This window comes from Hemitrygon akajei, chromosome 11 (genome assembly GCF_048418815.1).
Source record: "Hemitrygon akajei chromosome 11, sHemAka1.3, whole genome shotgun sequence".
NCBI lineage: Eukaryota > Metazoa > Chordata > Chondrichthyes > Myliobatiformes > Dasyatidae > Hemitrygon > Hemitrygon akajei.
This window is the reverse complement of record NC_133134.1, coordinates 21,649,239-21,674,977: the sequence shown is the minus strand read 5'-3', so window position 1 is coordinate 21,674,977 and position 25,739 is coordinate 21,649,239. Positions and strand designations below refer to the sequence as shown.

The window sequence follows — 25,739 nt, the reverse complement described above, 5'->3', positions numbered from 1 at the left end:
TTATTAGTATCACTTATTTTTATTATCTCTAACTCAATTTATATGGATTTTATATTTTCCTTATAATTGTGGCCATTTATTCTACGGTCTTTATGTTATCCTTAAAAAAGAGTCCACATGCTCCACCTCATTCTTTTAACCCGTTTTTTTCTAAACATGTTACACCCAGCAATGTTGAATTCCCAGATCTGATTTTCTGCTGCTGTATGTTAATAATATGTACAGTCTTTGGTTCTTCACAATATGATTTCCTCCAGTTTGTATGTGTGGCTGCATAGGGAGTTTAACAGGATTTCCTACCTTGTGTAGTCAACCATTTTGTTAGGCTCCTGTTATAACTCCATTTACTCCTTTCATGTTTTGTTTGTATTTTGTCTGCTTATATTCCACCCCCCTCACCCACACTTCAAAGTACGTTTATCATAGTATGTATATATTATACAACCTTGAGATTCATCTGCTAACAGGCAGCCATGAAACAAAGAAATGCAAAAAAAAGACCATCAAACACCCAACGTGCAGAGAAAAAACAATAAACACAAGCAAATATTGTTCTGAACTGAAGTGACCCTTAGTTCAGCACCGAGTGGAGCACTGAGCTGAACAGGCTCTTCCCTCACCTCGGGCCCCAACACCCTGACCTTTTCAATCTGGCCCGGCACTTAAATCAGGTTCAGATGCTTCGAGACACTCTGGGGGCTGTGCCTAAACTTTCCAATTCAGCCTGACACCTAAATTGTTGTCCAAGCATCAGGTTCAATCGCTTCAGTATGCTCTGGGGCCTGGACCCCACCGCCTCAATTTGGCCTGTACCTGACCTTTCCAATCCACCCCGGCATTTAAATTGATCGAACCTTGGGTCTTCCTCGCTCTTGGCAATGGTTCAACTGCCTTGCCTTGCCTCAGTTCTGCCACATTAATTTTCCTCCACTTCCAAAGGGATGTTACAGACTATTGTTTGCGATGATCATTTACCAGAATAACAAAGTATTTAGTTTTAGGGGTGAGAAGTGAATCTCTAGCACATAGGTATTTTACTATTTCACCTGGAAGCTGTCTCATTGTTCCAACTCCTCCCTGTCCCAGAAATGGTACCGTCTTTCCTATGCTAGCCCTTTTGTTGCATAGTAGATCTCTTGAATTGCCTACCAGTACTTCATTTGCATGTGGCTCACATAATAATGGAGAGGATATTACAATTGAAATCTTGCTTTTTATTTTAGAACCTAACTCCATAAACTCTTTTAGTAGGACCTCCTCCTGTTTCACTTGTTCCAACATGAATGACAAGATCTAGATTTATTCCTCCCCAATAAGAGCATAGTAAAAGGGGACTCCAGCACAGAGGACGGCTCTGTAGCTCAGAAGGGTAGGGATAGAAGAAAGAGGACCATAGTAATAGGGGACTCGATAGTCAGGGGTTCAGACAGGTAGTTCTGTGGAGGTGATCAGGAGTCCCGGATGGTAGTTTGCCTCCCTGGTGCCAGGGTTCGGGACGTTTCTGATCGCGTCCAAGATATCCTGAAGTGGGGAGGGTGAGGAGCCAGAGGTCGTGGTACATGTAGGTACCAATGACATAGGTAGGAAAGGGGAAGAGGTCCTGAAACGAGAGTATAGGGAGTTAGGAAGGCAGTTAAGAAGAAGGACCGCAAAGGTAGTAATCTTGGGATTACTGCCTGTGCCATGCGACAGTGAGAGTAGGAATGGAATTAGGTGGAGGATGAATGTGTGGTTGAGGGATTGGAGCAAGGGGCAGGGATTCAAGTTTCTGGATCATTGGGACCTCTTCTGGGGCAGGCGTGACCTGTTCAAGAAGGACGGGTTACACTTGAATCCTGGGGGGACTAATATCCTAGCGGGGAGGTTTGCTAGGGCTACAGGGCAGACTTTAAACTAGCAAGATGGGGGGGGGGGGTGGGAATCAATTTGTGGAAACTATGGGAGAGGAGGTTAGTTCACCAGTAGAGCAAGTAAGTAGACAGTGTGTGAGGGAGGAAAGGCAGGTGATGGAGAAGGGATGCGCTCAGCCCAAAGATGTAGGGGAGAAGAAAGAAAAGAATAATAAATTTGAATGCATTGTTAGGGATGAAAAGAGAGGAGGAGGTGGAGAGTATCTTAAATGTATCTATTTTAATGCTAGGAGCATTGTAAGAAAGGTGGATGAGCTTAAAGCGTGGATTGATACCTGGAATTATGATGTTGTAGCTATTAGTGAAACATGGTTGCAGGAAGGGTGTGATTGGCAACTAAATATTCCTGGATTTAGTTGCTTCAGGTGTGATAGAGTAGGAGGGGCCAGAGGAGGAGGTGTTGCATTGCTTGTCCAAGAAAATCTTATGGCGGTGCTTTGGAAGGATAGATTAGAGAGCTCCTCTAGGGAGTCTATTTGGGTGGAATTGAGGAATGGGAAAGGTGTAGTAACACTGATAGGAGTGTATTATAGGCCACCTAATGGGGAGCGTGAGTTGGAAGAGCAAATGTGTAAGGAGATAGCAGATATTTGTAGTAAACACAAGGTGGTGATTGTGGGAGATTTTAATTTTCCACACATAGATTGGGAAGCTCATTCTGTAAAAGGGCTGGATGGTTTAGAGTTTGTGAAATGTGTGCAGGATAGTTTTTTGCGACAATACATAGAAGTACCGACTAGAGATGGGGCAGTGTCGGATCTGCTGTTAGGGAATGCGATAGGTCAGCTGACAGATGTATGTGTTGGGGAGCACTTCGGGTCCAGAGATCACAATAGCATTAGCTTCAATATAATTATGGAGAAGGACAGGACTGGACCTAGAGTTGAGATTTTTGATTGGAGAAAGGCTAACTTTGAGGAGATGCGAAGGGATTTAGAGAGAGTGGATTGGGTCAAGTTGTTTTATGGGAAGGATGTAATAGAGAAATGGAGGTCATTTAAGGGTGAAATTATGAGGGTACAGAATCTTTATGTTCCTGTTAGGTTGAAAGGAAAGGTTAAAGGTTTGAAAGCGCCATGGTTTTCAAGGGATATTAGAAACTTGGTTCGGAAAAAGAGGGATGTCTACAATAGATATAGGCAGCATGGAGTAAAGGAATTGCTTGAGGAATATAAAGAATGTAAAAGGAATCTTAAGAAAGAGAATAGAAAAGCTAAAAGAAGATACGAGTTTGGTTTGGCAAATAAGGTGGAAGTAAATCCGAAAGGTTTCTACAGTTATATTAAAAGCAAGAGGATAGTGAGGGATAAAATTGGTCCCTTAGAGAATCAGGGTGGTCAGCTATGTGTGGAGCCGAGGGAGATGGGAGAGATTTTGAACGATTTCTTCTCTTCGGTATTCACTAAGGAGAAGGATATTAAATTGTGTAAGGTGTGGGGAAACAAGTAAGGAAGTTATGGAACCTATGACAATTAAAGAGGAGGAAGTACTGGCGCTTTAAAGAAATTTAAAAGTGGATAAATCTCTGGGTCCTGACAGGATATTCCCCAGGACCTTGAGGGAAGTTTGTGTAGAGATAGCAGGAGCTCTGACGGAGATCTTTCAGATGTCATTAGAAACGGGGATTGTGCCGGAGGATTGGTGTATTGCTCATGTGGTTCCATTGTTTAAAAAGGGTTCTAGAAGTAAGCCCAGCAATTATAGACCTGTCAGTTTGACATCAGTGGTGGGTAAAATAATGGGAAGTATTCTTAGAGATAGTATTTATAATTATCTGGATAGACAGGATCTGATTAGGAGTAGCCAGCATGGATTTGTGCGTGGAAGGTCATGTTTGACAAACCTTATTGAATTTTTTGAATAAGTTACGAGGAATGTTGACAAGGGTAAGGCAGTGGATGTAGTCTATATGGACTTCAGCAAGGCCTTTGACAAAGTTCCACATGGAATGTTAGTTAAGAAGGTTCAGTCGTTAGGTATTAATGCTGGAGTAATAAAATGGATTCAACAGTGGCTAGATGGGAGATGCCAGAGAGTAGTGGTGGATAATTGTTTATCGGGATGGAGGCCGGTGACTAGCGGGGTGCCTCAGGGATCTGTTTTGGGCCCAATGTTGTTTGTAATATACATAAATGATCTGGATGATGGGGTGGTAAATTGGATTAGTAAGTATGCTGATGATACTAAGGTAGGAGGTGTTGTGGATAATGAGGTGGGTTTTCAAAGCTTGCAGGGAGATTTATGCCGGTTAAAAGAATGGGCTGAATGTTGGCAGATGGAGTTTAATGCTGAGAAGTGTGAGGTTCTACATTTTGGCAGGAATAATCCAAATAGAACATACAGGGTAAATGGTAGGGCATTGAGGAATGCAGTGGAACAGAGAGATCTAGGAATAACAGTGCATAGTTCCCTGAAGGTGGAGTCTCATGTAGATAGGGTGGTGAAGAAGGCTTTTGGAACGCTGGCCTTTATAAATCAGAGCATTGAGTACAGAAGTTGGGATGTAATGTTAAAATTGTACAAGGCATTGGTAAGGCCAAATTTGGAATATTGTGTACAGTTCTGGTCACTGAATTATAGGAAAGATATCAATAAATTAGAGAGAGTGCAGAGACGATTTACTAGGATGTTACCTGGGTTTCAGCACTTAAGTTACAGAGAAAGGTTGAACAAGTTAGGTCTCTATTCATTGAAGCATAGAAGGTTGAGGGGGGATTTGATCGAAGTATTTAAAATTTTGAGAGGGATAGATAGAGTTGACGTGAATAGGCTGTTTCCATTGAGAGTAGGGGAGATTCAAACGAGAGGACATGATTTGAGAGTTAGGGGGCAAAAGTTTAAGGGAAACACGAGGGGGTATTTCTTTACTCAGAGAGTGATAGCTGTGTGGAATGAGCTTCCTGTAGAAGTAGTAGAGGCCAGTTCAGTTGTGTCATTTAAGGTAAAATTGGATAGGTATATGGACAGGAAAGGAGTGGAGGGTTATGGGCTGAGTGCGGGTAGGTGGGACTAGATGAGATTAAGAGTTCGGCATGGACTAGGAGGGCCAAGATGACCTATTTCCGTGCTGTGATTGTTATATGGTTGTAAGAGTCTCGGGAGCTGTTACGAGATGTACTTTACTCTGGCATTGAGTATGTAACAAGCCCTTGAAATTCTCATTCTTGGCTACAGAGAACACCATCTATCCACCTGTCATTATCACATTTCTACTTTGTTCTTAAAGATTTAGGAGATAAAAGATTAGCTTTAATTGTAACAAGTACATCCAAAACTTAATTGAAATGCATCATTTCCATCAACAACCAAGGAAATGTTGGGGACTGCCTGCATTTGTCACCATGCCTCCGGTACCAACATAACATGCCCATAACTTACTAGCCCCAACCAGTGCATCTTTGGATTGTGGGAGGAAACTGGAGCATCTGGAGGAAACCCACAGTCACAGGGAGAATGTACAAACTCCTTAGAGACAACGCTGGGAATTGAACACTGTAAAGTATTACACTAACCTCTAGGCCAACGTGCCACCCTTCTGGGGCTTTGCCTTGGGTCTTCAGTATGTACTCTTGTGGTTTGCACTTTGTTGTCACAGGGAGTGAGCACAGATAGTTTACCTTTCATCTGGGACTAGCGTCTTCAGGGCCTTCTTCACAACTGCTTGTACATCTGCTCTAGCCAGCTCCATAACACTCGTACCTTCTCAGTAAAGGCTTCTAGCGCCAACACAACATGCCCACGATGCTCAGCAGAACAACACAAAACACAACAAGCCACAAAACATAAACAACAAAAAAATAAACAAGCTCCGTTCTTCCTTCCCAGTCATGCACATGTACAGTCCTTTAATCTCAGGTCAGACCTCCAGCAGACGCAGGCTCGGGCCTTTAGACGCCAGGTTTTGACCTCCCCAGTGGAATCTCAGATGATCTAACTACAGCAGGGGTTCCCAACCTGGGGTCCACAGACCCCTTGCTTAATGGTATTGGTCCATAATATAAAAAAAGCTGGGAACCTCTGAATGAGAGGATCAATGATCAGAGGTAATTGATCAGAATAGTGTCATTTCATGGACAAGAATCCGAAGTTCAGGAAGCACTCTCAATCGGAATGCTCTGCCTGAAGAGGCAGAGGAATGAATAAGCTGATTGGGAATCACTCCTGTATTTAGTAGAATGAGAGGTGATTTCACGGCCATGTACAAAATTCTCATGCGCTTGACAGGACAGATATACTGTTTCCCTTGGCTGACATACAGTGGCATGCAAAATTTGGGCACCCCTGGTCAAAATTTCTGTTACTGTGAATAGCTAAGTGAGTAAAAGATGAAATGATTTCCAAAAGGCATAAAGTTAAAGGTGACACATTTCTTTAATATTTTAAGCAAGATTACTTTTTTATTTCCATCTTTTATAGTTTCAAAATAACAAAAAAGTAAAAGGGCCCAAAGCAAAAGTTTGGGCACCCTGCATGGTCAGTACTTAGTAACACAGCTTGTAAAAGCTTTTTGGAGCCAGCTAAGTCTTATAATTCTTGTTTGGGGGATTTTCACCCATTCTTCCTTGCAAAAGGCATCTAGTTCTGTGAGATTCTTGAGGTGTCTTGTATGCACTGCTCTTTTGAGGTCTATCCACTGATCTTTGATGATGTTTATGTCGGGGGACTGTGCGGGCCATGGCAAAACCTTCAGCTTGTGCCTCTTGAGGTAGTCCATTGTGGATTTTGAGGTGTGTTTTGGATCATTATCCCATTGTAGAAGCCATCCTCTTTTCATCTTCAGCTTTTTTTTTAACAGACGGTGTGATATTTGCTTCCAGAATTTGTTGGTATTTAATTGAATTCATTCTTCCCTCTACCAGTGAAATGTTCCCCGTGCCACTGACTGCAACACAAGCCCAAAGCATGATCGATCCACCCCTGGGCTTAACAGCTGGAGAGGTGTTCTTTTCATGAAATTCTGCACCCTTTTTTCTCCAAACATACCTTTGCTCATTGCGGCCAGAAAGTTCTATTTTAACTTCATCAGTCCACAGGACTTGTTTCCAAAATGCATCAGTCTTGTTTAGATGTTCCTTTGCAAACTTCTGACGCTAAATTTTGTGATGAGGATGTAGGAAAGGTTTTCTTCTGATGACTCTTCCATGAAGGTCATATTTGTGCAGGTGTCACTGCACAGTAGAACAGTGCACCACCACTCCAGAGTCTGCTAAATCTTCCTGAAGGTCTTTTGCAGTCAAACAGGGGTTTTGATTTGCCTTTCTAGCAATCCTACGAGCAGTTCACTTGGAAAGTTTTCTTGGTCTTCCAGACCTCAACTTGACCTCCACTGTTCCTGTTAACTGCCATTTCTTAATTACATTATGAACTGAGGAAACGGCTACCTGAAAACGCTTTGCTATCTTCTTATAGCCTTCTCCTGCTTTGTGGGCATCATTTATTTTCATTTTCAGAATGCTAGGCAGTTGCTTAGAGGAGCCCATGGCTGCTGATTGTTCGGAAAATGTTTGAGGAGTCAGGGTATTTACAAAGCTTTGAAATTTGCATCACCTGGCCTTTCCTAACGATGACTGTGAACAAGCCATTGCCCTAAAAAGCTATTTAAGGTCTGAGACCTTGGTAAAAGTTATCTGACAGCTCAAATCTCTTGGGATGCCTGAACTTTTGCATGGTACTCCTTTCCTTTTTTTCCACTCTAAAATTGTACAAAACAAAAATAATACACTAATCTTGCTTAAAATGTTGAAAAGAATGCTTGATCTTTAACTTTATGACTTTTGGAGATCAGTTCATCTTCTACTCACTTAACTATTCACAGTAACAGATATTTTGACCAGGAGTGCCCAAACTTTTACATGCCACTGTAATCCTGTAGGCCTAGAGATACAACAAATTGCTGATTTTCCTTTCCACCTTCTACCCTTGATGACAAAGTGAAATATTTTGGTATCAGAATGACTTATGAAAATAAAAGAGATCATGAAGAAAGTGGAACAGGACCATATGTAGAGTCTGTTGGTTCTGATAACTGTCTTAACCTGGAAGTGGGGGGAATATTAGCAGTTCCATAAAGAGCAGTGGAAAGGGAAGTGTAACTATTCAAACTATTGTGCTCCCCCACACTGATATCATTGTACCAAAAGCACAACTAACTGATTTATCTTAAAATAGGAATTATGTTAACTTTCTGTTTGAAAGCTTCAGTGATGACTATTTTCCTTCTCCCACAGAAAGTCCACAAAGTTCTAATATCTGCCAGCCAACACCGGACTACCCAAAGGTAATTGACTAAATTCAACTCATCTTGATTTATAGATACTGATTTTAGACCATAAGACCATAAGACATAGGAGCAGAATTAGGCTATCCGGCCCATCGATTCTGCCCCGCCATTCAGTCATGGCTGAACCTTTTGTTTTCTCCTCCTCCACCCCAGTTCCCGGTCTTTGTCCCGTAATCTTTGATGCCACGTCCAATCAAGAACCTATCAATCTCTGCCTTAAATACACCCAGAGACCTGGCCTCCACAGCTGCATGTGGCAACAACTTCCACAAATTCACCACCCTTGTGTAATTGCAGGTCCAGTGCCTTATTTACATCACGTACCTCTTCTCTTCAATCCAATCAGTTAAAGTAGAAATTGGGCAAGAAGTCTGACTCGATATTACTTGGCTTACACTGGCATGCTGTAACTTGTAGATTCTCAGTCAAGGAAGTGATTCAAATTGTGGGCATTAAGGGAATTGATGGGGATAGAGACACAGCAGAAAAAAACAACGCATAAGATCAGCTGCGATCTTATTTGTTGGTGGAGCAGGTACGCCTACTTATACTTCATACCTATATAAAGGGAAGATCTACCCCTGAGTGTTCTAAATGAACACCAATAAAAATAAGATTATCTTTAATACCTCATAATCAGTTCCATGTGATTGTAGTCCAACCATTTATCACCTTCATCTCAGCATTTAAGTGTGACTCAGTCGTTTACAATAGCACTGAAATTTGAGCAGGCTATACTTGAATATTTTCCAAGGAATTCATGAGATATATTTTCTACCTCACTTCAGATTAAATCTGTCTAAGAAAACGCGTAGAGAAAGCAGTCTGGTCCCTGCTGGACCTGAAGGGCAGCTTGCCATTGAAGCCAAGGAGCTGATTGAGTGGGTCTGTTCTCTGGACTGTGAAAATGGTAAGGAGTCTTGCATGAGAGTAAGTTAGATAGAACTCTGTATCACTGGTCTAATGATTGTAAAATTTTTAGGATATTATTTGTGTTAAAAGGTATTGTGTTGAAGCAAGAAACATCACCATTTTAGAAACACAGAAAACCTACAGCACAATACAGTCCCTTCGGCCCACAAAGCTGTGCCGAACATGTCCCTACCTAGGCTTCACCCATAGCCCTCTATCTTTTTGAAACTCCATGTAGCCATCAGGAGTCTCTTAAAAGACCCTATCGTTTCTGCCTCCACCACCGCCACCGGCAGCCCATTCCACACACTCACCACTCTCTATGTAAAAAAAAACTTATGCCTGACATTTCCTCTGTACCTACTTCCAAGCACCTTAAAACTATGCCCTCTCATGCTAGCCATTTCAGCCCTGGGGAAAAGCCTCTGACTATCCACATGATCAATGCCTCTCATTATCTTGTACACCTCTATCAGGTCACCTCTCATCCTCCATCGCTCCAAGGAGAAAAGGCAACATCCTTGTAAATCTCCTCTGCACCCTTTCAATGGTTTCCACATCCTTCCTATAATGAGGTGACCAGAACTGAGCACAGTACTCCAAGTGGGGTCTGACCAGGGTCCTGTATATATGCAAAATTACTTCTCGGCTCTTAAACTCAATCTCACGATTGATGAAGGCCAATGCACCATATGCCTTCTTAACCACAGAGTTAACCTGCGTAGCAGCTATGAGTGTCCTGTGGACTTGGACCCCAATATCCCTCTGATCCTCCACACTGCCAAGAGTCTTACCATTAATGTTATATTCTGCCATCGTATTTGACCTACCAAAATGAACTACCTCACACTTACCTGGGTTGAACTCCATCTGCCACTTCTCAGCCCAGTTTTGCATCCTATTAATGTCCCACTGTAACCTCTGACAGCCCTCCACACTATCCACAACACCCCCACCTTTGTGTCATCAGCAAACTTACTAACCCATCCCTCCACTTCCTCATCCAGGTCATTTATAAAAACCATGAAGCCATGCTGACTATTCCTAATCATAGTATACCTCTCCAAATGTTCATAAATCCTGCCTCTCAGGATCTCCTCCATCAACTTACCAACCACTGAAGTAAGACTCAATGGTCTATAATTTCCTGGGCTTTCTCTACTCCCTTTCTTGAATAAAGGAACAACATCCACAACCCTCCAATCCTCAGGAACCTCTCCCATATCCATTGATGATGCAAAGATCATCGCCAGAGGCTCAGCAATCTCCTCTCTCACCTCCCACAATAGCCTGGGGTACATTTCATCTGGTCCTGGCGACTTATCCAACTTGATGCTTTCCAAACGCTCCAGCAAATCTTTTTTCTTAATATCTACATTCTCAAGCTTTTCAGTCCATAGCAAGTCATCCCTACAATCACCAAGATCCTTTTCCATAGTGAATACTGAAGAAAAGTATTCATTAAGTACCTCCGCCATTTCCTCTGGTTCTATACACACTTTTCCATTGTCACACTTGATTGTCCTATTCTCTCACGTCTTATCCTCTTGCTCATCACTTAGTTGTAGAATGCCTTGGGGTTTTCCTTAATCCTGTCCACCAAGGCCTTCTCATGGCCCCTTCTGGCTCTCCTAATTTTATTCTTAAACTCCTTCCTGCGAGCCTTATAATCTTCTAGATTCATATCATTACCTAGTTTTTTGAACCTTTTGTAAGCTCTTCTTTTCTTCTTGACTAGATTTACAACAGCCTTTGTTCATCCTGTGCTTCATTCAACCAAAATTCACACCAAAACCTGTTCATCCCTCAGCCCTTTGACTTTCATTGCTGTCGGCTGGATAAAACATCAGTTTTAATATGTTTACAATTACCCCTGTAACCTCGCCTCTTCTTTTTTTTTCTCTGATTTACTGCTTTGACATCCTGCCCTTCTCATTCTCACCTTCCCCATTTCCACTCTCATCAGTTTGTCATTAGTGGCCATGCTCTAACTGCTTGGGGTTTAACCTCTAAAATTTCCCAACTAAGCTTAGCACCTTAATTCAGATGATCTCTTAAGATATTTCAATAGCTTGTCCTTTTAGCCAACTGCACTATTATTATCTTGTGGTTTGGTGTCAATCTTTTGTTTGATAAACTTTTATACAGCACAGTATAACATTTTACTATACTGAGGATATATTGCCTAAATGCAACAGCAGCTTCTATTAATGTCATCATCATTATTATTATTATTATTATGTGCCGTGTCATATGACGTGGGCAATCATGGTCTTTTGACCATGATTGTTCTTCGCAAATTTTACTACAGAAGTGGTTCGCCATTGCTTTCTTCTGGGCAGTGTCTTTATAAGACGGGTGACCCCAGCCATTATCAATACTGGAGTCATTGGTCGCATAACCAGGGCTTGTGATATGCACCAGTTCCTCATACGACCATTCACTACCTGCTGCCATGGCTTCACATGAGCCTGGTCATGGGGGCTAAGCGAGTGGTTCACTTTGCCCAAGGGTGACATGCAGACAGGCAGAGGGAAGGAGCACTTACACCTCCTTTGGTAGAGACATATCTCCACCTCACCATCCAATCTATTAATATAGCATCTTTAATGTAACAAAATGTTCCAAGGCACTTCAAAGAATCATTATTAAACAAAAAGCTAATACTAGGGCATAATTTTAGGGTGATTGGTTGAAAGTCTGGGGGGTGGGGTGATGTCAGAGTTAGGCTTTTTACACAGAGAGTGCTGGGTATGTGGAGTGCTCCAGGGCTGGTGATAAAGGCAGATACATTAGGGGCATTTAAGAGACTTTTATATAGGCACATGCATGGTAGAAAAATTGAGGGCAATTTAGGAGGGAAGGGTTAGATTGATCCTGGAGTAGGTTTAAAAAGTCAGCATAACGTAGGGCCAGTACTATGCTGCAATGTTCTATGTCTTAAAAACAAACATCAAGCCAGAATAGGAAATATTGAGACAGATAACCAAAAGACATAGTTAAGGATAGGATTTAAGAATGAGAAAGATGTTATAGCGAGAGATTTCCAGAACTTGGGACCTGACAAGGTATATAAAAAGGAGTTAGGCAAATGTTTGGAAGGGCAAGGGAATGAGATCATGGGAAAATGGCATGGGGGCTTCAGGCTTGGAGGGATCAGTCATGATCATATTGACCAGAGGAAGTGATAAAGATGGAAACAGTTACAATTTCAACAACCACATGGATAGAAAAGAGATATAGGCAAATGGGGGCAAATGAGACTAGCTCAGATAGACATTTTGGTTGGCATAAACAAATTGGGCATGCTGTATAACTGGGCACTTCTACTTCTTAGATTCTTGTGTCTGAGCACAGGCTTAGAAATCATAGATGCAAATTTTGAAATCAAGGTGCTTTTTAAGAGACAGTCAGCATTGGTCAGCAGGGATAACATCAATGGACCATATGAACATATTACAGGAAAGATAGGATTGCACTGGGAGCATGTAGACAGCTTTACAAGGATGTTGGCAGGATTGGAAAATGTTAGCCATAAGGGAAGATTTGAAAAGCAAGAGTTATTTTTTTTCCACTCTAAGGAAAACTTACTTCAGGTGTGTAAAACTGAGGATCCACACTATGCACCACATCTAGTGCACTTTGAACCACTGTCTTTTTTGATGGAATATATTATTAGATGTCATTAGAAACGGGGATTGTGCCGGAGGATTGGCGTATTGCTCATGTGGTTCCATTGTTTAAAAAGGGTTCTAGAAGTAAGCCTGGCAATTATAGACCTGTCAGTTTGACATCAGTGGTGGGTAAATTAATGGAAAGTATTCTTAGAGATAGTATTTATAATTATCTGGATAGACAGGATCTGATTAGGAGTAGCCAGCATGGATTTGTGCATGGAAGGTCATGTTTGACAAACCTTATTGAATTTTTTGAAGTAGTTACGAGGAATGTTGACGAGGGTAAGGCAGTGGATGTAGTCTATATGGACTTCAGCAAGGCCTTTGACAAAGTTCCACATGGAAGGTTAGTTAAGAAGGTTCAGTCGTTAGGTATTAATGCTGGAGTAATAAAATGGATTCAACAGTGGCTAGATGGGAGATGCCAGAGAGTAGTGGTGGATAATTGTTTATCGGGATGGAGGCCGGTGACTAGCGGGGTGCCTCAGGGATCTGTTTTGGGCCCAATGTTGTTTGTAATATACATAAATGATCTGGATGTTGGGGTGGTAAATTGGATTAGTAAGTATGCTGATGATACTAAGGTAGGAGGTGTTGTGGATAATGAGGTGGGTTTTCAAAGCTTGCAGGGAGATTTATGCCGGTTAGAAGAATGGGCTGAACGTTGGCAGATGGAGTTTAATGCTGAGAAGTGTGAGGTTCTACATTTTGGCAGGAATAATCCAAATAGAACATACAGGGTAAATGGTAGGGCATTGAGGAATGCAGTGGAACAGAGAGATCTAGGAATAACAGTGCATAGTTCCCTGAAGGTGGAGTCTCATGTAGATAGGGTGGTGAAGAAGGCTTTTGGAACGCTGGCCTTTATAAATCAGAGCATTGAGTACAGAAGTTGGGATGTAATGTTAAAATTGTACAAGGCATTGGTAAGGCCAAATTTGGAATATTGTGTACAGTTCTGGTCACCGAATTATAGGAAAGATATCAATAAATTAGAGAGAGTGCAGAGACGATTTACTAGGATGTTACCTGGGTTTCAGCACTTAAGTTACAGAGAAAGGTTGAACAAGTTAGGTCTCTATTCATTGGAGCGTAGAAGGTTGAGGGGGGATTTGATCGAGGTATTTAAAATGTTGAGAGGGATAGATAGAGTTGACGTGAATAGGCTGTTTCCATTGAGAGTAGGGGAGATTCAAACGAGAGGACATGATTTGAGAGTTAGGGGGCAAAAGTTTAAGGGAAACACGAGGGGGTATTTCTTTACTCAGAGAGTGATAGCTGTATGGAATGAGCTTCCTGTAGAAGTAGTAGAGGCCAGTTCAGTTGTGTCATTTAAGGTAAAATTGGATAGGTATATGGACAGGAAAGGAGTGGAGGGTTATGGGCTGAGTGCGGGTAGGTGGGACTAGGTGAGATTAAGAGTTCGGCACGGACTAGGAGGGCCGGAATGGCCTGTTTCCGTGCTGTGATTGTTATATGGTTATATTACTATGGATGAATGAATATCACATTTGCTTACCATAAGTTGGCATGCTCTCTACTTACCCTCAATATTGTAGGTGATCAGGTTCATGTGCTCTGAAGGTGATCTTGAGAACTTCCCTAGGACCTAATACATTTGAATTAAACCAATTCTAAATCCAATAGTGGGAAGTAATTAAGGCAAGTTTTTCAAGAAATTTAATACTTGAAATATTTCCTTTTTAAGGAAGGTCAATGCTGTAAATTATTCAACCACATGATGGTGCCAAAGTTAATTTTAGACATGTTGGAAATACTCACTAAGTCAGTCAGTGTCCGTGGACAGAAATAGTTAATGTATACCTTGATTTGCCCTCGTAAATTTTCTGAACGCAAATCTTTATTTATGTTTCAAAGTAAAATTCTTAATCAAACTTGTTTCTGCATGAACAGAAAGTTGCAAGTACTGAGATAAACACAACACTGGTGAACCATCTTGTATGCACAATTTTTCCACATAATTCAAATAATTTTATTAATATAAAAAGACATTTTAAAATATCTGATTTAAATGTTAAAAATAAGAAACAAACCCCCTGTCCAATCTACACTGCCCAATCTACATTGCCCTTATTTCACTGTGGTTTTTGCCTTGCAATACAATGGTCATTCTTAAAATTGTGACGTTAATTAATAACATGAAAAATACCTGATAAGATTTTCAAAGGCTGGTTTATGCTTCAGTGATTCTCAGAATGGTGAACATGTAGTCGCGGTTTGAGTTGATGACGGGGTTGCTTAGAATGAGTCACTATTAACCCCGTTGTTCAAGCATACATTTAGTGACGGAACTTTTTCACATTCGGTACGTGTCAAATGAGGTTCAAACATAATGTTAGCCCTTGTTTCATTGGCAGTTTTATACATTAAAAAAAACAATATATGAGCAGTCTACCATTTGGCAAGGCAAACAGGATCAACTCGTCACTGGCTGGTCACGTTGGTAACAGAACTCAATGAAACAGACTCTATAGTCTATGGGTTTAGTTGGTAGTGCTAATCTTGCCATGCAATTAATACTGTTCTGACTCTGAAATTCATTTCATTTGTTTGAATGGATTAAACTTCAGAGGCAGAAAACAAAGCTCTCAGACTACTATTTGGTGCTGCTAACTAGGGATGAAATTCCAATTCACGATTGAGATTATTCGTTTCTTTTGTAGTGCTTTCCAAAAATGATTGACAAAAGAGATTTTGCAGAAAGTGCCAGAGGAATTCAGCAAATCAGGCAGCATCTATGGAGGTGAATAAACAGTTGGTTTGGGTCTAGACCCTTCATCAGGAATTGACGTGTAGGGAACAGGGGGCAAAAGGTAGGATAAGATGGTATGTGAGTTTGCACCTCCCATACTCTGAATTAATCAGAATCAGATCTAATATCACTGGCAATTGTCATGAAATTTGTTAACTTTACAGCAGCAGTACAATGAAATACATGATAAATAAGTATAGAGAAAAACTGAATTACAGTAAGCATAGTTATGTCTATTAGCTAGTTAGGTTAAAATAAGTAGTGCAAAAAAATTTTAATTATTGAGGTAGTGTTCATAGGCTCAATGTCAATTTAGAAATCAGATAGCAGAGAAGAAGCTATTCCTGAATCGCTGAGTGTAGCCTTCAGGCTTCTGTGGGTTAAAAAAGAAATGCAATATTTTGTAGGGACTGTGATCTCCTGATTACCTTCGGGTGAGTTCAGTCATTCAGCACCAACAGTGCTGCTTCTGATTCCATTTATCTTTGCCATCGATGCCATGCAAGTCGGTGAAGTGTTGTAGATGCAGTTAGATTCAGAAAGTGTCTTCACATTCCTGTGATGTGTAAGCGAGCTCCACATGAACAACTGAAGATGATGGGGAAGTTTGACCACACTTATATCAAGATCCTCAATGAGAGAATTTAATGGAAAGAGAAACAATTAATGTTTCAGGCAGAGAGTCTTTGACCTAAAGCATTAACTGTGGGCACAAATCTTGCCTAATGTGGTTTTTTCAGCATTTTCTATATGATTTCCAGCATTTCAGGTTTTTAAATTTGATTTTGTGTGTATTTGTTCATTTGAGCAATGATAGAGTCATAGAGTATAGAAACAGGCCCTTTGGCTCAACTGTGCTGAACAAGGTGCCTAAGCAACTTGACCAATTTTTTAAAATTGCAGTATTTACTAAGTGAAAAAATTAAGCAGCTCGAAGCAATGTATTGATCTATTGAGACATAAATCAAATGCTGTCTATACACTAGGAATACTGAAATTTCAATAGAATGTTAAAGTTCAGTATTAGGAACAACATCAACTTATATCTCGGAGCTTGTGAATATAAACAAAAATGTTTAATAGCCACTGTCAATTCAACATGAAGTCGTGTGAAGTACACTCCTAAGTGCTAGAATTTCCATTGGAATGTCAACATTTTCTACATTAGAAATTCCAGAATTGATTATGAGAATCTGTTTTCAGCTTGAGGCAATCTATGGAGTATTCATTTAAATGTTAAACACTCTATTCAAATTCTAAAATGAGGAGATAATGTAATATTACTGGGTTCCTTAGAACACAGTAAAGAATAGTAGAAGATTTAAAGGCAACTCTAAGAGGGAAGTGATATTTATTTAAAGAGGATAAATATACTGGATTACAGAAAGAGAAAGAAGTGAGAACAATTTATAATATTTCTATTATGTGTTTAAGGCTTTTTTTTAAATGCGAACACATGCTCTGACGTTTAATGGACATGGTGACAACTGCGGAGCAAAAGATGTTTTACAGTGCTAATTGTTGCTTGAGGTTGGATGAGATTCCAGAGGCAAATGCATCTCAAAGCCACACATTGTTAACAAAAAGTAAGACATAAGTGGCCAGTCGGCTCATCAAGAATACATTAGCACCAGCATCCCCATCAATCCATTGCACCTCCCAGTTACCTCCAAGTAACTTCTTTGTTGCAGGCCGATCAGCTACCTCCATCCCCAACCCAATTCCTCCTCCATCCAACCACACAAAGGACAATCTGCTGTAGCCAGCTTAACTACCATCATGTTTTTGGAGCAGGTGGAGTCTGCTCAGTCACGACGACAATGCACAAACTCCACACGGAGAATGGGTAGAACTTGAACGGCTGGAGCTACACAGAATATCACTGTCAGTTCATTATTCAACTCGTATCACACGGGTGTATTTATGCTCCGATACAGCTCATCAATTATTCTCTTTCATTTTGGTAAGGAAAACTTGTAGGAAAAATGGATTCAAAAGTGATTGAATGATAGAGGTATACAGCAGGGAAACAGGCCCAGTCATCTGTACGCATCAACTAAGCTTGTCCTGTTTGTCTGCATGTGGCCAATGTCTCTCAGAATCAGCAGACACAAACCGCTGCAGGTCAGGCAGCATCAATGAGAATAAATAAACAGTCAACATTTTTGGCTGAGACCTTTAATCAGGACAGGAAAGGAAGGGGGAAGATGCCAGAGTAAGAAGTTGGGGGGAAAGGGAAGGACTACGAGCTAGAAGGTGATCAGTGAAGCCAGGTGGGTGGGAGGAGAGGGGTTTTTAGTGAAACTACCAATATCTTTTATAAACCTACTGATTCCCAGGACTATCTGGACGACACCTCTTCCCACACTGTCTCATTTAAGATTACCATTCTCTTTTCTCCAATCTTTTGACTCTGCTGTATCTGTTCCCAGGAAGAGGCTTTCCTTTCCAGTATATCAGAGATATCCTCCTCCCACAAAGAATGGGGTTACTTTTCTGCTACCATTGATGCTGTCACCCGCATCTCCTCCAATTCCTGAACATCCACAATCATCCCACCTTCCCTCCACCTTAATAAGAGTTCCTCTTGTCCTCACCTAGCACCCCATAAGCCTCTGCATCCAACATATTATTCTCTGCAAACTTCTACCATCTTCAATGGGATCCTACCACCAAACACATCTTTACCTCCCACCCCCCATTCTCTACTTTCCGCAGGGATTGCTCCTTCCATAATTCCCTTGTCCATTCATCCCTCCCGCTAAACTTCATCCCTGCAAATGGTAGAGGTGCTACACCTATCCATTCACCCCCATTCAGGGACCTAAACAGTCTTCCCAGGTGAGGTGACACTTCACCTGTGAATCATTTAGGGGCACTGAATGGAGGGAGAAGATGAATCATTTACTGTATCTGGTGCTCCTTCTGCAGCCTCCTCTACATTGGTGAGACTCGACATAGTTTGTAGGACCACTTTGTTGAGCACCTCTGCTCCATCCACCAAAAGCAGCCTTTCCCGGTGGCCAACCATTTTAATTCCAATCCCCGTTACCTCTTCTGCCACAATGAATTTAGAGCAACACCTCATATTCTGTCAAGGTAGCCTCCAACCTGATGGCATGAACATAGATTTCTCCAATCTCTGGTCATTTTTCCCCTCCCCCTTCAATTCTGCACTCAGTCCTCTTACCTTTTCTCCCTACTTGCCACTCACAACCCCCTGGTGCGCCTCCTCCTTCCCTTTCTGTCATGGTCCACTCTCTTCTCCTATCGGATTCCATCTTCTCCAGTCCTCTACCTTTCCCACCTATCATTTCCCAGTTACTTTCTTCATCCCCTTTCCCCCACACATCTGGCTTCACCTATCACCACCTAACTCATACTTCTTCCCCTCCCCCTCCACCAAACCTCCTTATTCTGGCATCTTCCCCCTTCCTTTCCAGTTCTGATGAAGGGTCTCAGCCTGAGACATTGACTATTTATTCTTTTCCAAAGAGCTACAGCTGAGTTTCTTCAGCATTTTGTGTGTTGCTGTGGATTTCCAGCATCTGTAGAATTTCTTGTGTATACCTTTCAGAATCAGAATATCACTTATACAAGGGGTGATAGATAAGTTTGTGGCCTAAGGTAGAAGAAGATGAGTTATACAGCTCTCGTTACATGCAGTTTAACTCTTTGAGTGATTATGCAGTAAGTTTGAAGTTAATAGCTCATCGGGGTGATTCATAAGTTTGTAGCCTAAGGTAGAAGGAGATGAGTTCAAATAGAGAGCAAAAATAGTGAGGTAATGTTCTTGAGTTGATTCACTGTCCATTCAGAAACCTGATGGTAGCAAGAGGAGTCTGATCACAGTCTTTCCTCTTCACGTATTTGTCCAAATGCCTTTTAAAAGTTGTAATTGTACCCAACTCTACCACTTCCTCTGGCAGCTCATTCCACATGCAGACCACACTCCGTCATGCTGGTAGATTTAGATATGGCAAGCTTGGAGGCCCAGCTGAGACATAAACATCAGCAATTAGGTCAGAAAATTTCCATGCCATCAGTCTATTACTTTGCATGCTGGTAGGGATTAGTCTATTAGGATCTACTTTGCATTTGGGCTGTGTTCAAAGGCCCAATATACTTTTATTTGCTTTACAAATAAAAATGGTGAAGAAGAATTCACCATTTCAAGCCCAGTGAATGGTTTCAGCTGAAGTAAAATTGCCAGCTCAGGGGTCAAATTTTGATTGCAGGTAGGAGATACGTTTTTATGCTAATTCTGGTGTCAAATTATTCCTTTTCCAAAACTTGTTACTCTTGTTCTGCTCCTCTGCAGCTGAAGCTACGGAAGTACAACGTGGCCCCCCCTCACAGGAGCCGGCAGTGCAGAAGACCAACCGGCAGAGAAATGCTCCACCACGCACACATCAAACCAGCCATCTGCAAGAAATGTTATTTATTTAAAGATAATGTAAAAAAGATCATTCTATTGTTATCCATACCTAATGTTAATGTATATTTAATGTAAATGCAATATATATATTTTTTTGTGTGTTGAAGATACCATTCCTGAGATGCTTGATCAGAGTTTTCTCCAAGAGACAGCAGGGATGTTGGGTCCAATGTCATCACCTTTTTTCATTGGGACAACCTAGCTGAATAGAAACTCGTTTTTGAAAAGGTTCCCTAAAACAGGCATTAGGCCCTTCAATGCACTGAACATGATCAAAGTGTTAGGCTCTGCCCATCAGAATAAAAGATCAGCTGTGATCTTACTGAATGGCAGTGCAGGTTTAAAGGACTGCCTGGGGAACTGGTACAACGATGGGGGAGATCAGCTACAAATGTGGTGAACAACAGAGTAGACTTGAGGGGCTGTATGTCCTACTGCTGTTCCTATTTTCCTGAGTTGGGCCTCAGTGTAACGTGTAGAGGGTCACAGATAGCTGAGTGGGTGGCCAATTAAATGGCAGCAAATCAGCTCAGAGTCCATCCTGTGGACTAAACATGGCTGCTCACCCAGTTTGTGTTTGACTTCTCCAATGTAGAAACCACAATGTGAACACTACGGTAAATGCAATTAATATTTTGGTGGTTCTATTGTTCTGAAGGTACAGGCTAGCCTTTAGTATTTGCTATTAGCAACACAGGCAGAGAAGTATAATTCTAGTTGCTGAATTAACTTATTTGCTCTCACATTTTCAGAGATTCCCTTTTGTTCTTGCCCATTCATCCACATTTTTTTTTGCTATTGAAAACATGTTATTTTCTTCCCTTTCCCAGTTCTGATGACAGACCTGTTTTTCTTCCCACAGACGCAATCTGACCTGCTGAGTTTGTTCCAACATTTACTGCTTTACTTCAGATTTGTATCACTTGCAGTTTTGTTTCCAAATCAAAAGATATACTCAGTGGCTACTTTATTAGAAATCCCCTGCACCTAATAAACATGAGCATATGTTTGTGGTATTCTGCTGCTGTAGCCCATTCCCTTCAAGGTTCAACACATTGTGCATTCAGAGAAGCTCTTCTACACACCACTGTTGTAATGTGTGGTTATTTGAGCTACAGTCACCTTCCTGTCAGCTGGAACCAATCTGCCCATTCTCCTCTGATCTCTCATTAACAAGGTGCTTTTGCCCACAACTGCAACTCACTTAATATTTTTGTATCATTCTCTGTAAACTTGAGAGACTGTTGTGCGTGAAAATCCCAGTTTCTGAGATACTCAAACCACCCTGTCTGGCACCAACAAGCATTCCATGGTCAAAGATCACATTTCTTCCCCATTCTGATGTTTGTTCTGAATAACTGAAGCTCTTGACCATATCTGCATGCTTTCATGCATTGAGTTGCTGCCACATGATTTACTGATTAGATATTTGCATTAACAAGGTGTCCCTAATAACGTGTAGTTCTGCCAAGTGTAGTTCTGCCACGTCTAAAGTGCATTTCACCTTCAAGTGTGATAACATTGTATTGTGCCGCACACAGCCTCTACACATGGAGTTAATGTTTAAAGTTAAAGACCTGCTGTAAAGTGGAGCAAGCTGCAACCCCCCCCCCCAACAGTAAGTCAGATCATAACCCCGATTCAGAGACATACACATTTACTGCAACAGTGTAAAACAAAATAGTTTTGCACTCTTGCCGCAGTTGCAACATTTGCTGTGAGAAATAGAATTTCACTTCTTTTTAACTACAAAAGCTCTCTAGCCTTGTATTCTGGTCAATTGACTGCACAGAAAAATCAGTGTGGGGAAAACAGGCAGTCAATATGATACTGCCTGGTTTGCACTACTACAGTGCCTATTCAAAGGATACACCCCCTTGGAAGTTTTCATGTTTTATTGTTTTACAACTTGAATCACAGTGGATTTAATTTGTTATTTTTTACACTGATCAACAGAAAACAACTTTTGTGTCGAGGTGAAAACATATCTCTACAAAGTGGTCTAAATTAATTACAAATATAAAACAAAATAATTGATTACATAAGTATTCACCCCCTTCAAGTCAGTACTTAGTAGATGCACTTTTGGCAGCAATTACAGCTTTGAATCTGTATGGATAGGTCTTTATCAGCTTTGCATATCTGGACAGTACAATTTTCCCCCATTCTTCTTTACAAAACTGCTCATACTCTGTCAGATTGCATGATAGATAGATAGATAGATACTTTATTCATCCCCATGGGGAAATTCAACATTTTTTCCAATGTCCCATACACTTGTTGTAGCAAAAACTCATTACATACAATACTTAACTCAGTAATAATATGATATGCATCTAAATCACTAACTCAAAAAGCATTAATAATAGCTTTAAAAAAAAAGTTCTTAAGTCCTGGCAGTTGAATTGTAAAGCCTAATGGCATTGGGGAGTATTGACCTCTTCATCCTGTCTGAGGAGCATTGCATCGACAGTAACCTGTCGCTGAAACTGCTTCTCTGTCTCTGGATGGTGCTATGTAGAGGATGTTCAGGGTTTTCCATAATTGACCGTAGCCTACTCAGCGCCCTTCGCTCAGCTACCGATGTTAAACTCTCCAGTACTTTGCCCACGACAGAGCCCGCCTTCCTTATCAGCTTATTAAGACGTGAGGCGTCCTTCTTCTTAATGCTTCCTTCCCAACACGCCACCACAAAGAAGAGGGCGCTCTCAACAACTGACCTATAGAACATCTTCAGCATCTCACTGCAGACATTGAATGACGCCAACCTTCTAAGGAAGTACAGTCGACTCTGTGCCTTCCTGCACAAGGCATCTGTGTTGGCAGTCCAGTCTAGCTTCTCGTCCAACTGTACTCCCAGATACTTGTAGGTCTTAACCTGCTCCACACATTCTCCATTAATGATCACTGGCTCCATATGAGGCCTAGATCTCCTAAAGTCCACCACCATCTCCTTGGTCTTGGTGACATTGAGACGCAGGTAGTTTGAGTTGCACCATATCACAAAGTCCTGTATCAGTTTCCTATACTCCTCCTCCTGTCCATTCCTGACACACCCCACTATGGCCGTGTCATCAGCGAACTTCTGCACATGGCAGGACTCCGAGTTATATTGGAAGTCAGATGTGTACAGGGTGAACAGGACCGGAGAGAGTACGGTTCCCTGTGGCGCTCCTGTGCTGCTGACCACTGTGTCAGACCTACAGTCTCCCAACCGCACATACTGAGGATCACCCTTTTCAAGTCCGGCCAAATTCTCAATTGGGTTGAGGTGTGGACTCTAACGTGGTCTCCCCAGGACATTAACTTTGTTGTTTTTTTAAGCCATTTCTGTGCAACTTTAGCTTTACACTTGGGGTCATTGTCTTGCTGGAAAACATATCTTCTCAGAAGTCACAGTTCTCTTGCAGACTGCATCAGATTTTCCTCCAGGATTTCCCTGTATTGTGTTGCATTCATTTTACCCTCTACTTTCACGAGCCTTCCAGAGCCTGCAGCAGTGAAGCATCCCCACAGCATGATGCAATCACCACCATAGGGCTGGTGTGTTTTTGACAATGTACAGTATTTGGCTTATGCCAAACATAACGTTTAGTCTGATGGCCAAAAAAGCTCAATTTTGGTTTCATCACACCATAGAAGCTGCTTCCAGTTGACTTCAGTCTTCCACATGCCTTCCGGCAAAGTGTAACCAAGGTTTTTTTCCCCAACCATGGCTTTCTCTTTGCCACTCTCCCATAAAGCTACGACTGGTGAAGCACCCAGACAACAGTTGTATGTGCAGTCTCTCCCATCTCAGCCACTGAAGCTTGTAACTCCTCCAGAGTTGCCATAGGTCTCTTGGTGGCCTCCCTCATTTGTCCCTTTTTTGCACGGTCACTCAGTTTTTGAGGTTGGCCTGCTCTAGGTAGATTTACAGCTGTGCCATATTCTTTCCATTTCTTGATGATTGACTTAACTGTATATCCAAGGGATATTAACTGACTTGGAGATTTTCTTGTATCCATCTCTTGACCTGTGCTATTCAATAACCTTTTCACGGAGTTGACTGAAGTGTTCTTTTATCTTCGCGGTGTAGTTTTTGCCAGGAGACTGCCTCACCAGCAGCAGTCGGACCTTCCAGATACTGGGTTATTTTTACTACAATCAATTGACTGCAAATGGTGGCCTCCATTTAACTAATTATATGACTTCTAAAACCAATTGGCTGAACTAGTGATGATTTAGGGTGTCATATTACAGAGGGTGAATACTTTAGCAATCAATTATTTTGTATTTTATATTTGTAATTAATTTAGATCACCTTGTAGAGACCTGTTTTCACTTTGCCACAAGAGCCTTTTTCTGTTGATCAGTGCCAAAAAAGCCAAATTAAATCTATTCTGATTCAATGTTGTAAAAACAATAAAACATGAAAACTTCCAAGGGGGTGTAAATACTTTTTATAGGCACTGTATCTGCAATAAATTTGCACAAAGCCTCACATCCCTGTTGAAAAGCCATCAACTACAGCTCTACAGTGGACTGAATACAGAACTGTTTCACTTGTTCATTAGATTCCCATAAAATTCACCACAATGCAGATAAGGTCATCAATCAACATTGTAAAGAAAAGACTCTGGTTTTAAGATCAACTATAAAAATAATTTACTGTTCCGGGACAAGGTACAGAAGAATCTAAGCTAAGAATAACTAGGGTATTCTACTGAGACTAGATGTAAAGATAAGTATTCTATTTGAGATTAGTCATTTATCAGGATGTTATGAGACTATCAACATTAACAAATCTAAATATGTCTATACACGATCACTTCTTCAAATGTTCTAGCACCTCTCAACATTTTATTTAATTTCTGCTGAAGAGCAAATGCTGGTGTAGAACAAATTTTCTAGTGCTGGGATCTGATCCCCTTCATATTAAAACGGGTGAATATGCCAAATGGATTAGTTTTACATAAAACTATTTAATTGCAGAGATTAGCCTTGAAATGTTAAAAGTTCCATCAAGGGTTAATACCAATTATGCATCAAGTATGGTTTAGAACTCTACTGAACATTATCCTGTATGTAATTTGACTATACTAGAGTTCCAGGAACTGATATTAACACCAATGCTAAGCATTAAACAACTGCTGCTTTTAATAAGTTGTGTGTAAATAAGTGCTTCTAATTTTTTAATGTACACAATGTACAATATTTCTAGTTGACATCAGCATAAAAAAAAATTTTAAATCCAAAGGACAATTCTTTAGCTCCCAATAAACCATGTGTAGCTTTAGTACATTAATTAACGAGGAAAATAAATTTAAAAAATCAGTGAATTTTTGGAAGCTGCTCATACATTTTAAATCCTATTTTGCCCTGTGGTGCATGCTCTACAGGCCCATACTTAAATCCTAGTTATACACTCTGTAGCCACCTTTGTTAGGGACACCTGCTCATTAATGCATTAGAGCGTCTTTGTACACATAACATGTCAAAACTTGAAGTGGATGGGCTACAGCAGCAGAAGACCACAGCAGGTTCCACTTCTGTACCTAATAAAGTCACCACTAAGTTTAAGTTCAGAACGAGTTACCAGAAAACCCATATTGCTACCGATAGTCCATCCATTCTCCCTTTCATACTGGAAATGAACATTTCAAATAAGTCATCGGCTTCCTAAAAATTGAAAAGTGGAAAGATTTCATGTGCATGATCACACAGGGATGGGTGAACTTTCATATCATAATCCGTTGCAATTATGTGA

The 25,739-nt window shown here is 41.0% G+C and overlaps 1 protein-coding gene across 2 annotated transcripts in view; it reads left to right on the top strand.

The window, feature by feature from the left end:
- The window catches only part of LOC140735378 (syntaxin-binding protein 4), a 120,562-nt gene extending 98,627 nt beyond the window's left edge, over nucleotides 1-21,935 (top strand). For both annotated transcript variants that reach the window (XM_073060363.1, XM_073060362.1), the window contains 3 exons: nucleotides 8,138-8,187; nucleotides 8,979-9,100; nucleotides 19,874-21,935. In XM_073060363.1, coding sequence (XP_072916464.1) covers nucleotides 8,138-8,187; nucleotides 8,979-9,100; nucleotides 19,874-20,001 — 300 coding nt within the window. In that variant the 3' untranslated portion in view covers nucleotides 20,002-21,935. The remainder of the gene's footprint in view (nucleotides 1-8,137; nucleotides 8,188-8,978; nucleotides 9,101-19,873) is intronic.
- Nucleotides 21,936-25,739: the final 3,804 nt, after the last annotated feature.